General features: G+C 34.9%; 1 protein-coding gene across 11 annotated transcripts in view; it reads right to left on the reverse strand.

Annotated features, from left to right (window-relative positions):
• TFEC (transcription factor EC) overlaps positions 1 to 18,756 on the reverse strand; it is a 189,561-nt gene that overhangs the window by 123,963 nt on the left and 46,842 nt on the right. For all 11 annotated transcript variants that reach the window (XR_007150364.1, XR_007150363.1, XR_007150362.1 and 8 more), the window contains 2 exons: positions 16,373 to 16,422; positions 15,181 to 15,429 (listed from right to left, as the gene is read on the reverse strand). Coding sequence is in view for 1 of the 11 variants with exons in the window: in XM_047850117.1 (XP_047706073.1) it covers positions 15,181 to 15,378 (198 nt within the window). In the remaining 10 variants the exon portion in view is untranslated. The remainder of the gene's footprint in view (positions 1 to 15,180; positions 15,430 to 16,372; positions 16,423 to 18,756) is intronic.

The following is an 18,756-nucleotide window of genomic DNA, read 5'->3' on the forward strand; positions in this document are numbered from 1 at the left end:
CAACTACATGTTGTTTACAAGAAACTCACTTTAAATACAAAGATTATAATTATATACATATATTTATGTATTATGTAATATATGGATTAAAAGTAAATGAAAGACAAAAAATATAAGATATACCATACTAACACTAATTAACAGAAAGTAGGAATAGCTACATCAATTTCAGACATAGTACATCTATGAGCAAAGAAAATTATCAGGGATAAAGAGAGCCATTACATAATGATAAGGAGGTCAATTCTATAAGAAAACATAATAATCCTTAATATGTATGGATTTAACTATAGAATACATGAAATAAGATGTGATACAATTTCAAGGAGAAATAGATGAATCCACTATTAGACTTGGAGACTTCAACACCTATATATCAAAAATGGACAGATGCAGCAGGCAGAAAATAACTAAGGACACACCTGAATTCAATATCATTCATCAACTGGATATAATTGACATCTATAGGCTACTTCATCCAAAAACAACAAAATGCATATTTTTTAAATTTCTTATGGAATATTCACCAACATAGACCACACACTGGACCATAAAACACATCTTAATAAATTTAAAAGAATAGAAATCATATATTGTATGCCCTCAGACCACAGATTTAGACTAGAAATCAATAATAGAAGACAGCATGAAATCTCAAAATATTTAGAGATTCAACATACTTGTAAATAACAATAGGTCAAAGAAAAAAAAGCAATAGAAATTTAAAAATATTTTGAACTAAATTAAAATTAACATACAACAAATGAAATGAAAATTAAGTGCTTAGAGGGATATTTATAGCACTGCATTCATATATTAGAAAAGAAGAAAGATCTAAAAGCAGTAATCTAAGGTTCCACATTAGGAAATTAGAAAAAGAAGACAAAATTAAATCCAAAGTAAACAAAAGAAAACAAATAATAAAAATTAAATCAGAATCAATGAACTTTAAAACAAGAAATTAATACAGAAAAACAACAAACCAAAATCTTGCTCTTCGAAAATATCGATAAAATCAATAAACCTCTAGTGAAACTAAGAATAAAAGAAAGAAGACACAAATTATCGATATCAAAAATGAAAGAGGGATGTTACTACAGATCCCAAGGACATTAAAAAGACAATAAAGAATATTATAAACAACTCTATCCTCACATTTGCTAAAATTCATACAAGAACTAGACAATCTGAAGAGACCTGTACCTATTAAAGTAATTGAATCAATAATTAATAGCCTTTCAAAACAGAAAGGACTAGGCCCAGATAGACTCACAGGTGAATTCTACCAAATATTTAAGGAAGAAATTATCCCAATTCTCTATAATATCTTCCAGAAGACAGAAGCAGAAGGAATATATCCTAACTTATTCTATAAGGCCAGCATTACCCAGACAAAGACATTACAAGGAAAGAAAACTACACACCAAGATTTCTCATGAACATAGATGCAAAAATCTTCAATAAATTGTAGTATTAGCAAATTGCCTCCAACAATGTATAAAAACAATTATACACCATGACCAACTGGGATTTAACCCAGGTATGTACGACTGGTTCTACACTTAAAAATCAATTAATATAATCCATTACCTCAACAGGCTAAAGAAGAAAAAAATCACATAATCATATCAAGAGATACAGAAAAGCATTTGACAAAATCCAACACCCATTTATGGTAAAAACTCTCAGCAAAGTAGAAATAGAGGAGAACTTCCTCAACTTGATAAAGAATATCTACAAAAATTCCAACATCTAATATTAAACTGAACTGTGTGAAACAAAGCTTTCTCACTAAGGTCAAGAACAAAGCAAAGAGGGTCACCTGGGTGGCTTAGTCAGTTGAATGACCCACTCTTGATTTTGGCTCAGGTCATGATCCAAGGGTTGTGGGATCAAGCCCTGCATTGGGCTCCACACTGAGCATGGAGCCTGCTTGGGATTCTCTCTCTCTCTCTTTTTGCTCCTTTCCCCTTCTACCCTTCTTCTTCTCTCCTCCTCTCCTCCCTTGTTAGCTTTCTCTCTCTCTCAAAATAAATAAATAAACATTAAAAAAAAGCAAAGAAAAGAACAAAGATACTGCCTCTCACCAATGCCTTCCAGCATCTTCTTAAAAGTCCTAACTAATGCAATAAAACAAAGCAAAACAAAGAGGTAATAAAATATACATAGTGGAAAGGAAGAAATAAAACTGCCTTTGTTCATACATGACATGATCCTCTATGTAGAAAATTAGAAAGAAAGAGCATGTTTAGTTTTATTTAAAAACAAACAAAAAACAAACAAACAAACACCAAACTGTCTTCCTAAGGGGCTGTCCCAATTTGCATTTCCACCAACAGTAAATAAGAATTTCCGTTGCTTCACATCCTTGTCAGCATTTGGTATTGTATTAGTGTTTTAGATTTTGGACATTATAATATGTTTGTCATAGTATCTCATTTTGGTTTTAATTTGAAATTCCCTAATGGCATATGATATTGAACATCTTTCCATACACTTAAATGACATTTGTATATCTTCTTTAGTGAGGTATTTGCTCAGATCTTTTGCCCAATTTTTAATTGGGTCATTTCTTAATTGTTATTTTATGAGTTATTTTTTCTTGATTTTTTAAAATTATGCTTGTTAGTTGAAGCAAAAATTATAATGCCATCTGATTTGAGCTCAAAATATGTAGAAAAAATAAAGAAAATTATATTTTAAAAGTTGGCAGGGTAAAAAGACCAAAATGGAGGTCAAATATTCTACACTTTATTCAAAGCACTAAAATGTCATTTCTAGCATATTCTGTGACATATGTAGCTAGTGACAGTAAATATATGTATACTGTAATATACTATAGCAATCATCAAAATGATATATTGATATATAGTCAAAAACATGGTAAATAAGTCAAATGAAATTCTGAAAAAAACCTTTCAGTAACCTACTGGAAGGAAAGAAAAAGAAAACAAAAGAGTAAGAAACAGAGGGAACAAATCGCAAACAAATAAAATACAAGGCTTACTCCCTAAAATATCAATAATTGCATTAATTTTAATTGTTTCAACTATATCAACTAAAAGACAGAAAAGCAGAATGGATAAAAAACATATTTCTAAAAAATGATATATGCAGATTGAAAGGATTAAAAAAAGATATACCATGCAAACCTTAACTTAAAAAAAAAAGAGTAGCTCTTTTAATATCATATAAAATGAACTTCTGAGAAGAAACTTACCAACAACAAATATTACATAATAAAAGGGTCAGTCTACCAAGAATACATAGTGATCCTACATGTATATATATAAAACAACACAGCATGGGGTGCTTGGGTGGCTCAGTCGGTTAAGTGTCCAACTTCAGCTCAGGTCATGATCTCACAGCTTGTGAGTTCATGTCCTGAGTCAGGCTCTGTGCTGGCAGCTCAGAGTCTGGAGCCTGATTTGGATTATCTGTCTCCCTCTCTCTGCCCCTTCCCCAGCTCACACTCTGTCTGTCTCTCTCAAAAATAAATAATCATTAAAAAAATTTTTTTTTAAATAAAGCAACACAGCATCAAAATACATGAAACAATAACTGAGAGAACTGAAAGGAAAAACAGACAAATCCACAGCTTTAACTGGGGATTTCAACACTCTATAACTGTTAAATTAAATTTATAATTTGAAATTTACAAAAACGAAATCTCTAGGCCCAGATGGATTCAATGGTGGAATCTACCAAACATTTTTAAATAAGGGTTGACACCACCTCAACATAATCTCTACCAGAAAATAGAAGAGAAACTAACATTTTCCAATTCACTGTGTGAGGTCAGTGTTATCCTAATATCAAAGTCACACAAAAACAATACAAAAAAAAAATGGAAAGAAAAAAAAAAAACATAGGTCAATATCTTTCAAGGGCTTAAATGCAAAAGTCCTCAACAAAATATCAGTGAATTGAATAAACAGAGTATACATAGCAATATACAAACAGAGTTCTTAAACATGACAGCAAAAACACAATCCATAAAGTGAATGATTAATAAATTGGATGCTGTCCAAATTTAAAAAGTTTGCTCTGTCAAAGATCTTTTTAAAAAGATAAAAAGACAAACTATAGGCTGGGATAAAATTTGACAAAGGACTTGTATTTAAAATGTATAGAAAGAGGAATTAGTTTTATTGATCTTTACATTATTTACACAATTCTCTTGCAGATTTACAGAATTTAGCACAATATTCCAGTAATGGATGTATTGTGTTAAGGAATCAGAAAGATAAGTTTCTACCAGCAATATGGCAGCAATATGTGGTAGATTATTACAGTTGAAGCATCCAAAAAAAATAAAAAAAAAAAAAAGAAAGAGAAGAAAAACCTCTCTGTATCTGCTCCATTTTATGGTCTTCTACATCGACTCTGGACTTAACCATGAGTCTGGCCCAATAGGACAACATGCAAGCAGAAGTATAAAATAATTTCCTCATTAAGGCTAGCCCCCTTTCTTCTTGCTTTTAGAATACTGCTACATATGAAGAAATCAAGTTATTCTACAGACAAATGGCCAGCAGACAGTCAACACCAAAACCAGACTTCTGGGGGAGGCTATATTAGACCATCAATCCCCAGGATAATCGCGATAGTAAGTCAACTGAACAGCAAAAGAAGAACCACTAAAATGAATCTAGCCTATATTGCTAACCTACAGAATTATAAAGAGGTAAAAGAGTAGTTTACTACTTATACCAAATGTTTAAGTCTTACTTAAACATAATTAAATGGGTTGCCCCAATTATGTAATTGAGTAGATTAATTTTAATTCTAATTTTAAAAGACTTTCACAATTATACCATTCTAACTTTTTTCAGTCTAAGTTTGTCACGGTATTCTGAAATCACTGAAGAGGGTAACACCACCAATGTAGATTGTTTGGGAAATTGAATTAAGTGTGAATTTATTCAGAACCTACCTTGCATATTGCATTTTCAACTTGCCAATGATGGCTCTAATAATGAATAGAGCCATTATTGCTCCCAATTTTTGGCTCTAAATTCTGCCTGCCTTCTTACCATCAAACAGCTAAAAAGCAACAAATTCAGAGTTTACTCAGAATGAATTAATATTTTATCAAATACACTTTTATACAAAGATTCAAATCTTGAACCATTATGGAATTTTCTTACCAACAGTTTGAAATAATGTGAAGAAGAAGAACCAATTGCCAAACATGGGGATCAACACTCTTAAAAGATTAAAATGTTCATCTGTCATTGTAATTTTGCCAAATAATAAGTTATTAAGAGTGATTTGTGGAATTTACTATTCAAGCTATTATTTAGGTCAATCTGGTAAGCACATTAATATGAAAAACATCTCTTTTTTCACCATCTTAGCTACAATAAACTTAAAATATGCCAATCTTCACGCTTTAGGGCATAATTTGGTTACCAGCTGGGGTCAGGAAGAAATTTTCCCCATAGTGTAGTATTGCCAATTACCATAGGTGTAGAGAGAACAAGAGAAAGAGTCAGGGGGTTACAGGGCCCTCTAAAGCATCTGGTATTGGATGCTCTCTGAGTGAGAATTCAGGATAAGATGAAACATTCAATTGTTCCTGTATGTCAATTTTGATATTCCTATGAGCTGCCAATATGACACTGCTGCCACAAGGGAAGGATTTCCTACAGAACAGATGTCACTTACAGTATTATGTGGGCTATCTATCTCAACAAATAATTGCTAGGCACTTCTGCCCTATGGCAAGGGTCTGAAAATATGTTAGGGTGGGAACACACCATACAAGCAGATGGGCATAGATAAAAGAAAGAGCAGGAGCACACTGAGTCTGAAATGTCTGTGTAAAAGCCAGCTGGGGTACTGACACAGATGTCTTTCCTTATCTTCAGTGACTACAGCCCAAGATCAGAATTTTCCAGTTATTAGTTATTTGGAAGTCCTATTCTAAAATTTCTTTAGGTGAGTATGTGTTATAGAAGGCTCTAATTTATTAAGACAAGGAAACTTTAACTTTTTGATGTAAAATGCAATTTCCATTTGAAATGAATTCATTTGCTTAAGGCCTGAAATGATAGGAGACTCCCAACACCAGTGCGTGCCCCCTACTTCTACCTCTCCCACATCCCCCCCAAAAAAGGAAAAGAAAAAGAAAAAGGAAAAGAAAAAAAAAAACTAAGCTGGGATAAGAGAATGGACACAAAGACTGATAATGAATAACAAAGTACAATTGAGATGGGACTTGCCTGAGAGACAGCAAGAGAGGGAAGAGTTCTTTTAAAATATCAGTTAAGGGAATCAAAGAAAGCAAGATCTTTTTTCTGATGAAAGGGAAAAAGTTAATAACAGTGAAAGAAGGCAATTGCAATATGCTCCAACTGTAATGGAAGAAAAAAAAAAGGAAAGTAGAATTAGAAAGTAACCATTTTAAATAAGTTTAACATACACTATGTATCTTTCACACTTTACACAATTCAAGGATTACAGTTTTTAAAATATTTAAACTATTTGCCCCAATGGCAGACCTGACTGACTATACAAATAATTGGTTAAAGAAAAAGGAGGAGTGTTTTTGTTCACAAGAACCAGCAAAGGAATTTTTACTTTTAAAATAGCATTCATTGCAGAAAAAAGCTTGGGGGTGGGGATGGGGGACAATATGAATATACTGTAAATTATTCACAGGAAATAGATGATACCTCAGAATTAGAAAATGCTTGAGGGTGTTATTGATACATTTCTATGGCTATAATTGGACACAAGTAATAAGTGCTTTGAAAATTTTCTAGACCAAAATAATTTGGCCACTCAGCAATGTCTGAAAACTGTGATTCAATGAAACATTTGTTCATGTGTTGGAGCAGATCCAAAGATGATTCCCAAAGAAAATTCTAAGCTTTGTTGCTAGTAACACTTTTTGTGTATTTTAATCTTAAGGAATATATTTTTGATCTTCAGATGTTAATCCTAACACATTCCTCTGTTTCAAAGTTTAATATTCCATTCTCAATCATTAATATGGAAAAACAGGGCACAAAGTTCTTATTGGAGAATATAATCTTAAATTTGCTTCTAGCTATAGTCCAGCTGAGGAAAGTATAATGTAAGGGAAATTGCCTAAAGATCAATCATTCACTTTTCTGAGTACTCAAAGAAAGACATGAGGAGTCAGGACACAACCTGCTCTAAGCAACTTAAGTAGGTTAAACTTTATCTGAAAGGGAATGGGAATCCACTGAAAAGCTTTTGTTGGTGTGTTTGCTTATTTGGGAAAAGGATACTACAGTCACATTTACAGGGTGAAAGATCCTTAGGGATACATGGCTGGAAAGATTGGATGGAAACAAGACAGGCAGTTAGGACATCAGTAGGGAGCATTATAGTCAAATACATGAGAAAAGATAATTAACTTGACTAGGGTAATGGCAGCAGCAGTAGAGTAAAGTGGATAGATTTGAGAACTATTTATAAGGTAAACTCAACAGTATGAGGGAAACTCAATAAGAATTTGCAACAACAGAGACAACTGGGTTGAAAGGATGAACCCCGTTTTTGTTTTTGTTTTGCTTTTTGTTTTTCCTTTTTACATTTATTTATTTTTGAAAGAGAGAGACAGTTCACAAATGGGGGAGGGGCAGAGAAAGAAGGAGACACAGAATCTGAAACAGGCTCCAGGCTCCGAGCCTTCAGCACAGAGCCCGACACAGGGCTTGGACTCACAAACCATGAGATCATGACCTGAGCAGAAGTCGGACACTTAACCGACTGAGCCACACAGGCACCCCAAGATGAGCCCAGTTTTAAGGATTGAGCAAGAGCATGGATAAGTATTCCAGTTATGAAGTACAAAACACTGAGCGATGAGCAGGGTCTTTGTTTTGTTTTATTTGTGAAGGCACTGGGAGCCACTAGATTACTAATCTAATTTGGGCCATATTGAGTTTGAAAGACATCCAGGTAAAAGAAGCAGGATATTTGGTTGTAGGCTCAGAGGATGTCAGCTATAACCTGTGTAGATTAAAGCATTTACATTTATTGAAAACATGGTAGTGGATTAATTAGCCTGGGGATAGTGGGAAAAGTCATCCTCCCCCCAAAAGTAACCCCCAAAGCAGAGTTTTAAGGAAAATCCTTTATCAAACAAATATATTGATAAGCACCTACTCAGTTCTAGTCCTCAGAGCTGCATCTTCAAGATAGACAAGATCCTTTCTCCCATGAAGCTTACATTTTCAGTGGTTGAGCCAAACAATCAATAAACAAGTAAACAACACCCAAACCCTTCAACATGAAAGGTTAGTTATTTTCAGATACTTTGAAAAGCTGTATAGAAAATAAAACAGCATATGGTGAGAACAAGTGCCTGGAATGTGGTGGAACAATTTAAGGGAGGGTGACAAGATGGAACATGTCTAAGAAAGCAGGAGGGAACATTTGGAGCCCCAAGGGAATAGATGGGTCTCCAATTGACTAAGGGAAAGTGTTGTAACTAGGAGCCAAACAAGAGAAGGAAAGCTAGTTTTATCTCCACTAGCAAGTGAAAAGTGTATCTGCCCAAACTGCTGCTTACACAGTGTGTAATCAGACTGGAGAAGTCTCAAAAAAGTTGTGGACAGACAGTCCCTTGAATTTAAACAGAAGAAAGTTGAAAGAAAAGCCAGAGAGATTGAGAACTATTGAATCTAGAGAGATAAAACAATTAACAAAACCCCAAGACATCTCCTTAAATCTTGCACTGAATCTCAGCTTGTATGGTTATAGATTAATATTTTAAACGTAATTGGAAGTGGAGATGTATACTATTTCTGCCTTTCTCATTTATGTTTGAAATTTCACCCATAGGATCAGTTAACACAAAAAGATACCATTATTCAACTACTGGAAGCTAATAGAAATAATTAGCATGTATATATCTGCACCTACATATTTTAAAAAATAATTGAAAATGAAGACAGTAGCATTGCCACTAAAAATTAGCAAAACAAAGTTATCTGCTGGGTGCATGTTATTTTTGACCTTTAATGATTTTTTTTGGTCAATTCCCATGATGTATTTTCAAGTAACCATGAGAACTTTGAAAAGGTGGCTGTTAGTCATAATAATTTATTAAAAGCCTCAAAAAAAAGAGACAAGGAAAAATTGAAAATGGACAACAGTCTTCACATTTATGGAGGAAGATTATAAAGTTAAAGGCGACCAATTTTCAAGATAGGTAAAAAGAAATTATGCTAAAATTATAAGCCAATCAGTGAAGAAGAACATTAATATTATAACATCTTTGGAGGCCACAATATGTAACCCCAAAGGGTGTATAATTCTCTCTGCTTCATTACCTAAAATCAAGACAGAACCTGAAAAGTGGGTATTGATTAATAAGAGTCACAGTGAAAGACTGTCTTATACTTGAAGACTGTAAGGAAACAGATGATTCCCACTCTTGCACCCCTTGGTTTCAGTGAGCCATTTTCCTCCATTAGTAAACTCTTGGGCTATAAAGCTATTTCACAGGGTATTAGATGCTATGAGTCTCAGATGTATAATAATGAATAATGTATTATTCAGAAAACACAATGGGGATTAGGTGTCTTCTTTAGGCTTCTTGATCATGAAGATGATCATAACTTGGATGAAAGTTAAGCCCCTGCTACCATTTCATTCATCCATCACTCATTATCAGATAGTAGTAGCTACATTTGCTCAGGTCTGAACCATGCTTTCCTCATATTTATAACAAAATGGAACTTTAGGAGGAAAATGTCTTTATGCTGATTTAAAAAAAAAAACTTTTCTAGACAATGCATAGTTGTCACTTTATGTATATTAGCTCTATAGCTTCTGTAATTTCCCTTTTATCAACACTAGAGACAGAGAGACTTTTAAAGTATGTAAGGTGTAATACAAAGGACACTTGACATTATTTCCTTTGTAAGTCTTTGCTTTTTTTTGAAGCTAGTGTTGTTAAGAGGTCTTTGAAATAGATAACTTCAAAAGGTTTTTCAGCATAAATGTAAATGAGATTCATCTAGAGGAGATACCCAAATTCTACAGGTTATCTGACAAATTTAGAACACCCGAAGTACAACTAGAAAATTTTATCTAAGCATGGAATATTTAGCAACTGATTCTGTGATTGTTTTCTTTTTTTTTTTTATTACCTTCTCTTGTTCTGTAAATTTTACCCCCATCTCAGGATTAATATCCTTGATATATACCTCTTGTATATTTTCCTTTTCTGCATTCCAACTCCTTGCCCTTCTGCTCATGGTCCCAGAGAAAAGTAAAGGTAAATGTCAACTTGAAAAAGGAACTTTTGAAGTTCATAGCAGGGAGAAGTAATGTTTCCTCCAAAAAAAAAAAGAAAAAAGAAAATAAAAAAAGAGAAAAATGTAGAAAGAAGACAAAGGGAAACAAGTCTGTCTAGACATGAAGGTCCTAATTCCCTGTTCTGGGTCAAAGTCATTAGTGTGTATGTACTGGAGGGTCTGCAAAGAACAGAAGCCCCAAAAGGGAGAAGAAGAAACATGAATGAGAGGAGCATTTGGTCTGTTTTCCATTTAGAACTCTGAGTGTTGAGTGACCTCAGCATATCAGAAATGGTGACTTAACAAATATTCCTGCAAGCCCCCAGTGGTTAAGAAGTGATATGAGGTGGTCCAGCTTGGGCTCTGTGACTGAGGTTAAGGTCGACTGGCGTTAACCATTGACCCTGCCTCTGCCAAGGGGACAGGTCATGAATCCCATTAGCCACAGACCTAGCAGTGCAAGCCAACAGGAAGCATGGTAGAGGACATATAGACACATAAGCTTCATACCCATGAAAGACAGTATTTGCCAAAAACAGGCAGATTTAACCTGAAAGCAATCATTTTAAACTAAAAGGTTTGAAATACATTTAACTAAAAGGTTAAATTGTTCTCCCATTTTCCACTCCCTAATTGCTATCTCCTCTGACCCATCTCTTATCCACCTGTCTCCCAGTAAGGTATGAGTATTGGGAGGGCAGTGGGGGAATTCAAGAAAAATTTGAAACTGTTATAGAAAAGAAACGGACTACATTTTTCTCATAATTTTTATCCCTTCTACATTTTATCAACAGAATGAAATTAGATACTTCAAGAGGATAGAGCTTCCACATAGAGTCTGTCCATTAACATTCCACGCAGGGCTGGCACATGATAGTGCTTAGAAAGAAATATTTTTCCATTTTAAAGAATTTTACATACTCTAAAAAAATAAAGTATTTTACATACTCTAAAACGGCCAAATTTCATTCTTAAAAATAAATTAATAAATATTTATTGAAACGTATCTTACAATGTGTTAAGAAGTCTCATAACATAGTATCTAAAATGTATTTAGCACACTATGTGTCTCTAAAGTTTATAATCTTTTACAGTAGCACCCTGCCTGAGTCAAAAGAATGAGGGGGCTGATGATTTCAAACAGAGTTTCAGAGGTGGCATCCTTCATAAAGTCAAACCATATTCTGATCCTCAGCTTTTTCAACCCAGAAATTTAATTTTTACCATATCACATAGTACTGATCAGGTTCTGAGATGCTGGCATATGCTAACCAAAGACAGAGTTGACCAAATGGTCCCATTGGATAAGGCATGTCTGTCCACATATCACTTCTGCAGAGTCTGGAAACTATCCATTATGTACTGATTTTCATTTCTTTTAATTTTAGAGGCTGATCCAGTTCCCAGTCAGAGACAAAATTTTCTACCTTAGATAAATAACAAAATATTAAGATCTAGAAAAATATTAAAACCAACTTCAAATGTTCATAACAAACTTGACATACTTTAGCTTAATGGGCAAAATTGGACAAAAACTTTCCATCCTGCAGGTATGATTTATTATGTCATATCAGTTTGGGGTGTCACTGGTAGAAAATTAATTAAGACACTGAGAGCAGATACCATGATGGCCTGTGTTAAGAGGCAAAAATTGGGACTACCTCCAAATAGTTTTCTGGAGGTCATATCTGTAGAGTACCCCCAGAGTGCTGATATTGAAATAAAGCACTATCCCTTCTATCTTTCCCCACAGCCACAGAAGTGAACACCTGCCTAATAGAAACTGAGCATAGCACTCACTTCCCCCCTAAATGACCAGACCAAGGGATGGAGCTGTGATCCCAGTAAGTCTTTATCTGAAATTTTCACACTGGAGCTAATTAACATAAGCCCCCCTTTTCCTGGGTAGCAAGTTGTGAGAGTGTGAGCCTGGAGGGAATGAAGCCTACCCAGTCTGCTGCAAGAAGGAGCTGGTCTGAGAACAAAGACAATATGCAGAGAAAAGCACAGAGGAGAGATAAACACATTCTTAACATATTTGAAGTCCTGGTTCCAGTCACCCCTGATATCAGCTGTCCTTCCTAGTATTAGAAACCAACAAATTCTTTTGGCGGCTTAATCTGCTTCCAAATGGGCTATTCGTACTGGAAATCATCTGAATTCTCACTAATAAAGCTAGTGAGAAACTGATAAACTCCAACTAGGTGGACAAATAATAAGTGTCAACATTGCCATGGTCATAGAACAAAAACATTCTTGCTGATTGCGATCTTCTGAACTAACTTCTTAAAAATCTCTGAGCTTCAGTTCATTTTCTACACAATGGGGCTTACAACTACTCTACTGGATTATTAAGAAACTAGGAATAATGTACTTGAAGTTCTTAGCATGATGGTTGTCCCCATAGCACTTGCTAAAAAGGACTAAGATTTTATTGTTCTGATAATGAGGATGTAAGGAGGATATGATGATGATTCTAAGAAGACAAAGATTGTAGCACTCACTGTTAAGTGGTTTTTCCATGAAAAGTATGCCTGCTTAGGAAGAGAGATGAGAGGTGTAGGGGCATGGGCAAAATGGGTAAAGGTGGTATAGAATATACAGGCTTCCACATATGGAATGAGTAAGTCACAGGGATAAAAGGTACAGCATAGGGAAGCACCTGGGTGGCTCAGCAGGCTAAGCCTCCGACTCCATTCAGCTCAGGTCATGATCTCACTGCTCCTGAGTTCGAGCCCCATGTCAGGCTCTGTGCTGACAGCTCAGAGCCTGGAGCCTGCTTCAGATTCTGTGTCTCCCTCTCTCTCTGCCCCTCCCCTGCTTGACTCTGTCTCTCTCAAAACTAAAATAAAAACATAAAAAAAAATTTTTTTAAGGTACAGTATAGGGAATATAGCCACTGGTAGTATAATAGCATTGTATTGTGACAGATGGCGGATGTATTTGTAGTGAGCATAGCATGGCATATAGTCTTGTTAAATCACTATGCTGCACACCTGAAACTAATGTAATATTGTGTATCAACTATACTTCAATTAAAAAAAAATTAAAACTTAAGCAAAAAATTTAAAAAGGCATTCCTGCCTAAACACATTTTACTAAATAAAGTTAGAAGGGGGGCGCCTGGGTGGCACAGTCGGTTAAGCGTCCGACTTCAGCCAGGTCACGATCTCGCTGTCCGGGAGTTCGAGCCCTGCGTCAGGCTCTGGGCTGATGGCTCAGAGCCTGGAGCCAGTTTCCGATTCTGTGTCTCCCTCTCTCTCTGCCCCTCCCCCGTTCATGCTCTGTCTCTCTCTGTCCCAAAAATAAATAAACGTTGAAAAAAAATTTTTTTTAAATAAATAAATAAAGTTAGAAGGACTATAAAAAAATGTAATAAAGGCAGAAATAATTATAAACAAAAGATATCCATGACCCCAAAAAGCAATAACTTTTGAAAGCTTAATTTACAATAAATAAGAATTCATGGTTGAAAGTTTACAAGAGGTTCATGCGATAGTCGTATTTTCTAAAGAATAGGCTTAATATGAAAGCTAAAGCAAATATAGTCAATATAAGTATTCCCCAAAAATGGATGCAGCAATTCTTCTAGGTCTAACTTAAATGCCTCACAATAATAAAGCCTTCCATGAAACCACTGAACCCATGTACAAGTACAAATGCACCACATGTATGTACAGTATTTTTTCAAATGTGTTTATTTATTTACCCTTCTACATTATAAAATTTTTATAGTCAGATCTCTTATTTGTATCTTATAATTATAGATCAAGAACTCGGTCAAAGGTAGTGGCTCAAAATATGGTATTTAAATGAAACTGAATTCTAGATATGTACTGGCACGCAGAAAAACAAATGGATTCCAATCTTGCCTCTGCCATCTACTAGGTGTTTTCCCTTGAATGGGTTCCTAGCCTTAGGGTCATACACTCATGGTGTTAACCTTCAAAGTTATGTTCTCTAACCTACTCCCCTGCAAAAAAAATCCCATCTATAATACATTTGCTACCTTTACACACTAAAATTTAGTAATCTTCATTACTAAAGTAATCTCCAGTCAAACTCCATAACCACTTTTGGCAAAATTATTATCTCTCATATTGAACAATTCAACAAAGCAATGCTTTAGAAGCCCAATATCAGAGAATTAACAATGCAGACTCAGAATTCTAACTCAAAGATGTCATGCTTTCTCTCTACCATACCACTCAGTTGTATTTTAGAAGTCTTGGAATGCTTTTAGAGAGTTTATCATTCTTTTTTTTTAAGTTTATTTATTTATTTTTGAGAGCTAGCAAGCAAGCGGGGGTGGGCAGAGAGAAAGGGAGAGAGAGAATCTCAAGCAGGCTCTGGACTATCAATGCAGAGCCAGATGCAGGGCTTGAACTCATGAAGTGTGAGATCGTGACCTGAGCCGAAACCCAGAGTCAGACACTTAACCGACTAAGCCACCCAGGTGTCTCACAAAGGCTTATCATTCTTAGTAATGTTTCTATTCATAAGGCACACCTCATTGATTGGTTTGGTTTCATATCAAATGAGATGATATGAAACTTCTTTGTAATATATAAAAGGCTCAAAGATATCAACTGGTCTTATTATCACGATGATGATATTGATAATGATGATGATATGAAAGAGAAAATTATGCACTTGAATGCTTTGTCGCTATAATATTTACATACTTTTAAATGAGCCACTTACTGGGAGCTGGGAGAAGGGTATGGATTTTTATTACTTTTGAGTAAAATTAAAATGTATGGATTTTAGATGTGATTACCTACTGTATTTACTTAGAAATTATAGCCATAATTTATATATATATGTATATATATGTATATATATATGTATATATGTATGTATATATATATATGTATATATATATACAGATGCATACCTTAGAAAAAGATGGTAATTGACTTGAAGAAATTTCTGGTCTTACTGAGAAGAGTCTCTGAAACATTGGTTTGCATGAAAATTGCATGTGGAACTGTGTACGCTGGGCCCTGGATTCCTGGCTGAGTTGAAGTCTCCTCTCCTTTTCTCCAAATTGTTCTTTCTGTTGAAATTGGAGTCCCGTTAGAGCTTGTAACATATTTGTCTTCTTTTCTTCTCACTATTAATGGATGTGGGAAAAAAAGGATCTCTGCAAAAAACATGCAAAAAATATTTTCTTTTATCACCTAAGATTATATATTGTGAAATAAATCTAGTAAACGATAGGGAGAGCATCTGAAATAGGAAAACAAACTCATTCTTTAATGGTTAAGGTTCACCCATAAAGATACAATTCTTAATGCTCAAGTTAAAAAAAAAAAAAGATGAGAAGAAACAGTTGGCATTCAGCTAACAATTGTGTTTGGAGATTTGTGCCTGACTTTGTTATTCTGAGCAAAGCCAGGTACCAGCCTCTTGGGATTATGTACAAAGGCAAGAAAAAAAGTGGACATGTACAAACCTCAAAGGTGACTGCTGGGTTAATAAAACAGTCTGTTTTCTGTTCACCCACTCTTGCTCTCAGTGTGCAAGTATATTAAAATATGTCAAAAGGAAAACCATTCGCTGTGCAAAAATAATTCAACTACAAGTCACAATTTCCAGCTGATGGAGTGCCTTAGTGCATTTAAGTGCACTAACAAGTGATCCATACATCTCCCTAGATGAAAGTTGTATCCTTATTAAAGGAGAAACAAACACAAAATAGGAACAACTGTCACATAGAAAAACAGACCACAATGGATACCGCATTTCCCTCACTCAGCTTCTGACTTGAACTATTGCAGACTGAAGAGCAGTGCTGTCCTAGAAGTAACCTCTTAAAAAGCCATGAAAGTAAAACGAGGAAGCTGCTAGAGGAACTGAATGTGTAGCTAATGGCCATCCATATTACTGTTCAATGTATCTGGAAAAACATCTTTTTTTTTCTAGTCTCTATAAAATCTTGCACCATATATGACATTGTAATAATGTGAAGTGTCTGGATTAAACAAATGCACCCCAGGGAATTTAGAATTAATGCTCTAACATATCTTTAAATAGTCTTTATGAGATAAACTCTGGTTTAAGCATTTGTAAGATATCATACCAACCTTTTCTTTTCTGATTTTTTTTTCTAGAGAACTATATCATTGATATGAATCTGCAAAAAAAAAAAAAGAGGTTAATGTTGTTAACTCTAATAATACTGTTCTTATTGGATTAATATGTTGCACATTATCGTAAGGAAAAAAAAATACATTGGCTGCAAAATGTGAGTTCTCATCCTAGGCACAGTGGAGATATGTAAAAGTAGATAGTAAGTTAGAATAATAAGAGAACGATATATGAGAAAATATAACTAATTACAAAAGTGTGGTGCTAGCAATTATTTCAAATATGGGTAAGGTATTCCTCTTGCACACAGGGAACATCTTTGCCCAATTATTTTCATAGCAGTTACCATATACTATTGCAATTGCCTGTTTACTCTGTTGTACTCCCCATACTAGATTACAAGCTCCTCAAAGGCAAGATTTCTTTTGTGTTCTTTCTTACGTTGTTATAACATCCAGTCTCACACAGCTCTTGCACATAATAGGAATCCAATAATTATTAATTGGCTGGTTGGTTAACTGATTAAATTTGGCTGTGTACTTGGTAATTTGTGCTCTGCTTGGAACTGCCAACCCTTACTGGAACAGTAAGAACTGTAAAGGGAACTGCCAACCCTTACTGGAAGGCAACAGAAGAACTGTAAAGGGAAGGTGGATATAAGAAAAGACCAGTGATTTCTATGACAAACTACAGCCCAGGAACAATGCATATGCACACAGAAAAGCAGAACTAATTATGCTTTAAACTAGAGTATATAGAACAATCATCAAAATGAAATTGAAGCCCAATATAGGAGAGTGGGTAATAAGAAATCAGCAAACCAATCTAAATAAATTGTCCAGAGCAATTATATGAGCTTGGAAACAAGAAAAGTATTTGAGGAACCGAAGTTAATGTTGAGAACAACTTAATAAAAATGGGAAATAATAGATTTGGACACCAAGAATTAGCGAGCTTTATTTTTAGTCCCCATGAAATTCTACAGCAAATTATTAAGCAGCTAGTCTTTGAAGACACAAAAAATAAAGTGCAATATTCACTAAGAGACTGGGAGCTGGAAACAAAAGAGTAGTGTGTGATGACAAAAGCATTGGGTTCATATTCTGTATGTGTGCCCTGGTCACTTTAGTAATTTCTCCTTTTCTCTTTTTGTTGTGAGTTGAATTGTGTCCCCTCTCCTCTTCCCCCCCAAAAAGTATGTGAAGTCCTAACCCCTGGTACTATAAATATGACCTAATTTGGAAATAGGGTCTTTGCAGATATAATTAAATTGCACATTAAGATGAGGTCATCTTGGAGTAGGGTGAGGCCTTGATCCATATGTCTGGAGTCCTTTTAGAAAGAGGAGAAGAGACACAGACAAGACAGACACAGAGGGAAGACTTCAATGTGATGACAGAGGCAACGACTGGAGTTGTGCCAGGAGAGAAGAAACATGGAAATCTCCAGCTGAGTCTCCAAGAAGGAGCCATTCCTGTTCACACCTTCATTTTGGACTTCTGGCCTCCAGAACTGTAAGAGAATAACTTTATGTTGTTTTAAGCCACCCAGTGTGTGTGGTAATTTGTTATGAAAGCCCTAGGAAACTAATACAGCATTCTATAAAATAAAATTAGAGACATATCTTCCTAAGGTGATTGTCAGGAGGATTATAATATAATATCAGTTCTTAATTTCAGCAAAGCATCTTACAAAGTCTTTTATAATGTGTTCACTGATAAAATAAATCTATGTGAGCTCAGTTATTAGGGAGGCAAAGTTGCTAAAACTATCAATCCCAAAGAGAGCTGATTAATAATTCAACATGAGCCTAATTTTTCCCCAAATTTTCACTTATTGATATATTAAAAATAGCTCTCAGTCCTCAGATATCTATTTTGTAGGGCCCTTTGAAGACAAAACCACAGAAGCTTGGGAAACCGACCTTGAGTAACATTTGTAATGGTGGACACAGAACCTTCATTCCCTATTGCTGTTTAACGTATTTAATTTGACTTAGAGAAACACATAGAATGGGTGCTGCTCACATATGGGGAAAAAAACTAAGTTGGGAGAAATAACATTCATTGAATGGCAAAATCAGCATTTAAAAATAAAACTCTTATTATTATCCTGATTATTTTATAACAATATGATATAGTAATAATTATTAATAATATTTTTAATATAATTTATTGTCAAATTGGTTTACATACAACACCCAGTGCTCATCCCAACAAATGCCCTCCTCAATGCCCATCAGCCATTTTCCTTCCTCCCCCGCCCCATCCACCCTCAGGTTGTTCTCTGTATTTAAGAGTCTCTTGTGGTTTGCCTCCCTCCCTCTCTGTTTGTATCTATTTTCTATCCCCTTCCTTTCCCCCATGGTCTTCTGTTAAGT

Source organism: Prionailurus viverrinus, chromosome A2, assembly GCF_022837055.1.
Source record: "Prionailurus viverrinus isolate Anna chromosome A2, UM_Priviv_1.0, whole genome shotgun sequence".
Taxonomy (NCBI): Eukaryota; Metazoa; Chordata; class Mammalia; order Carnivora; family Felidae; genus Prionailurus; species Prionailurus viverrinus.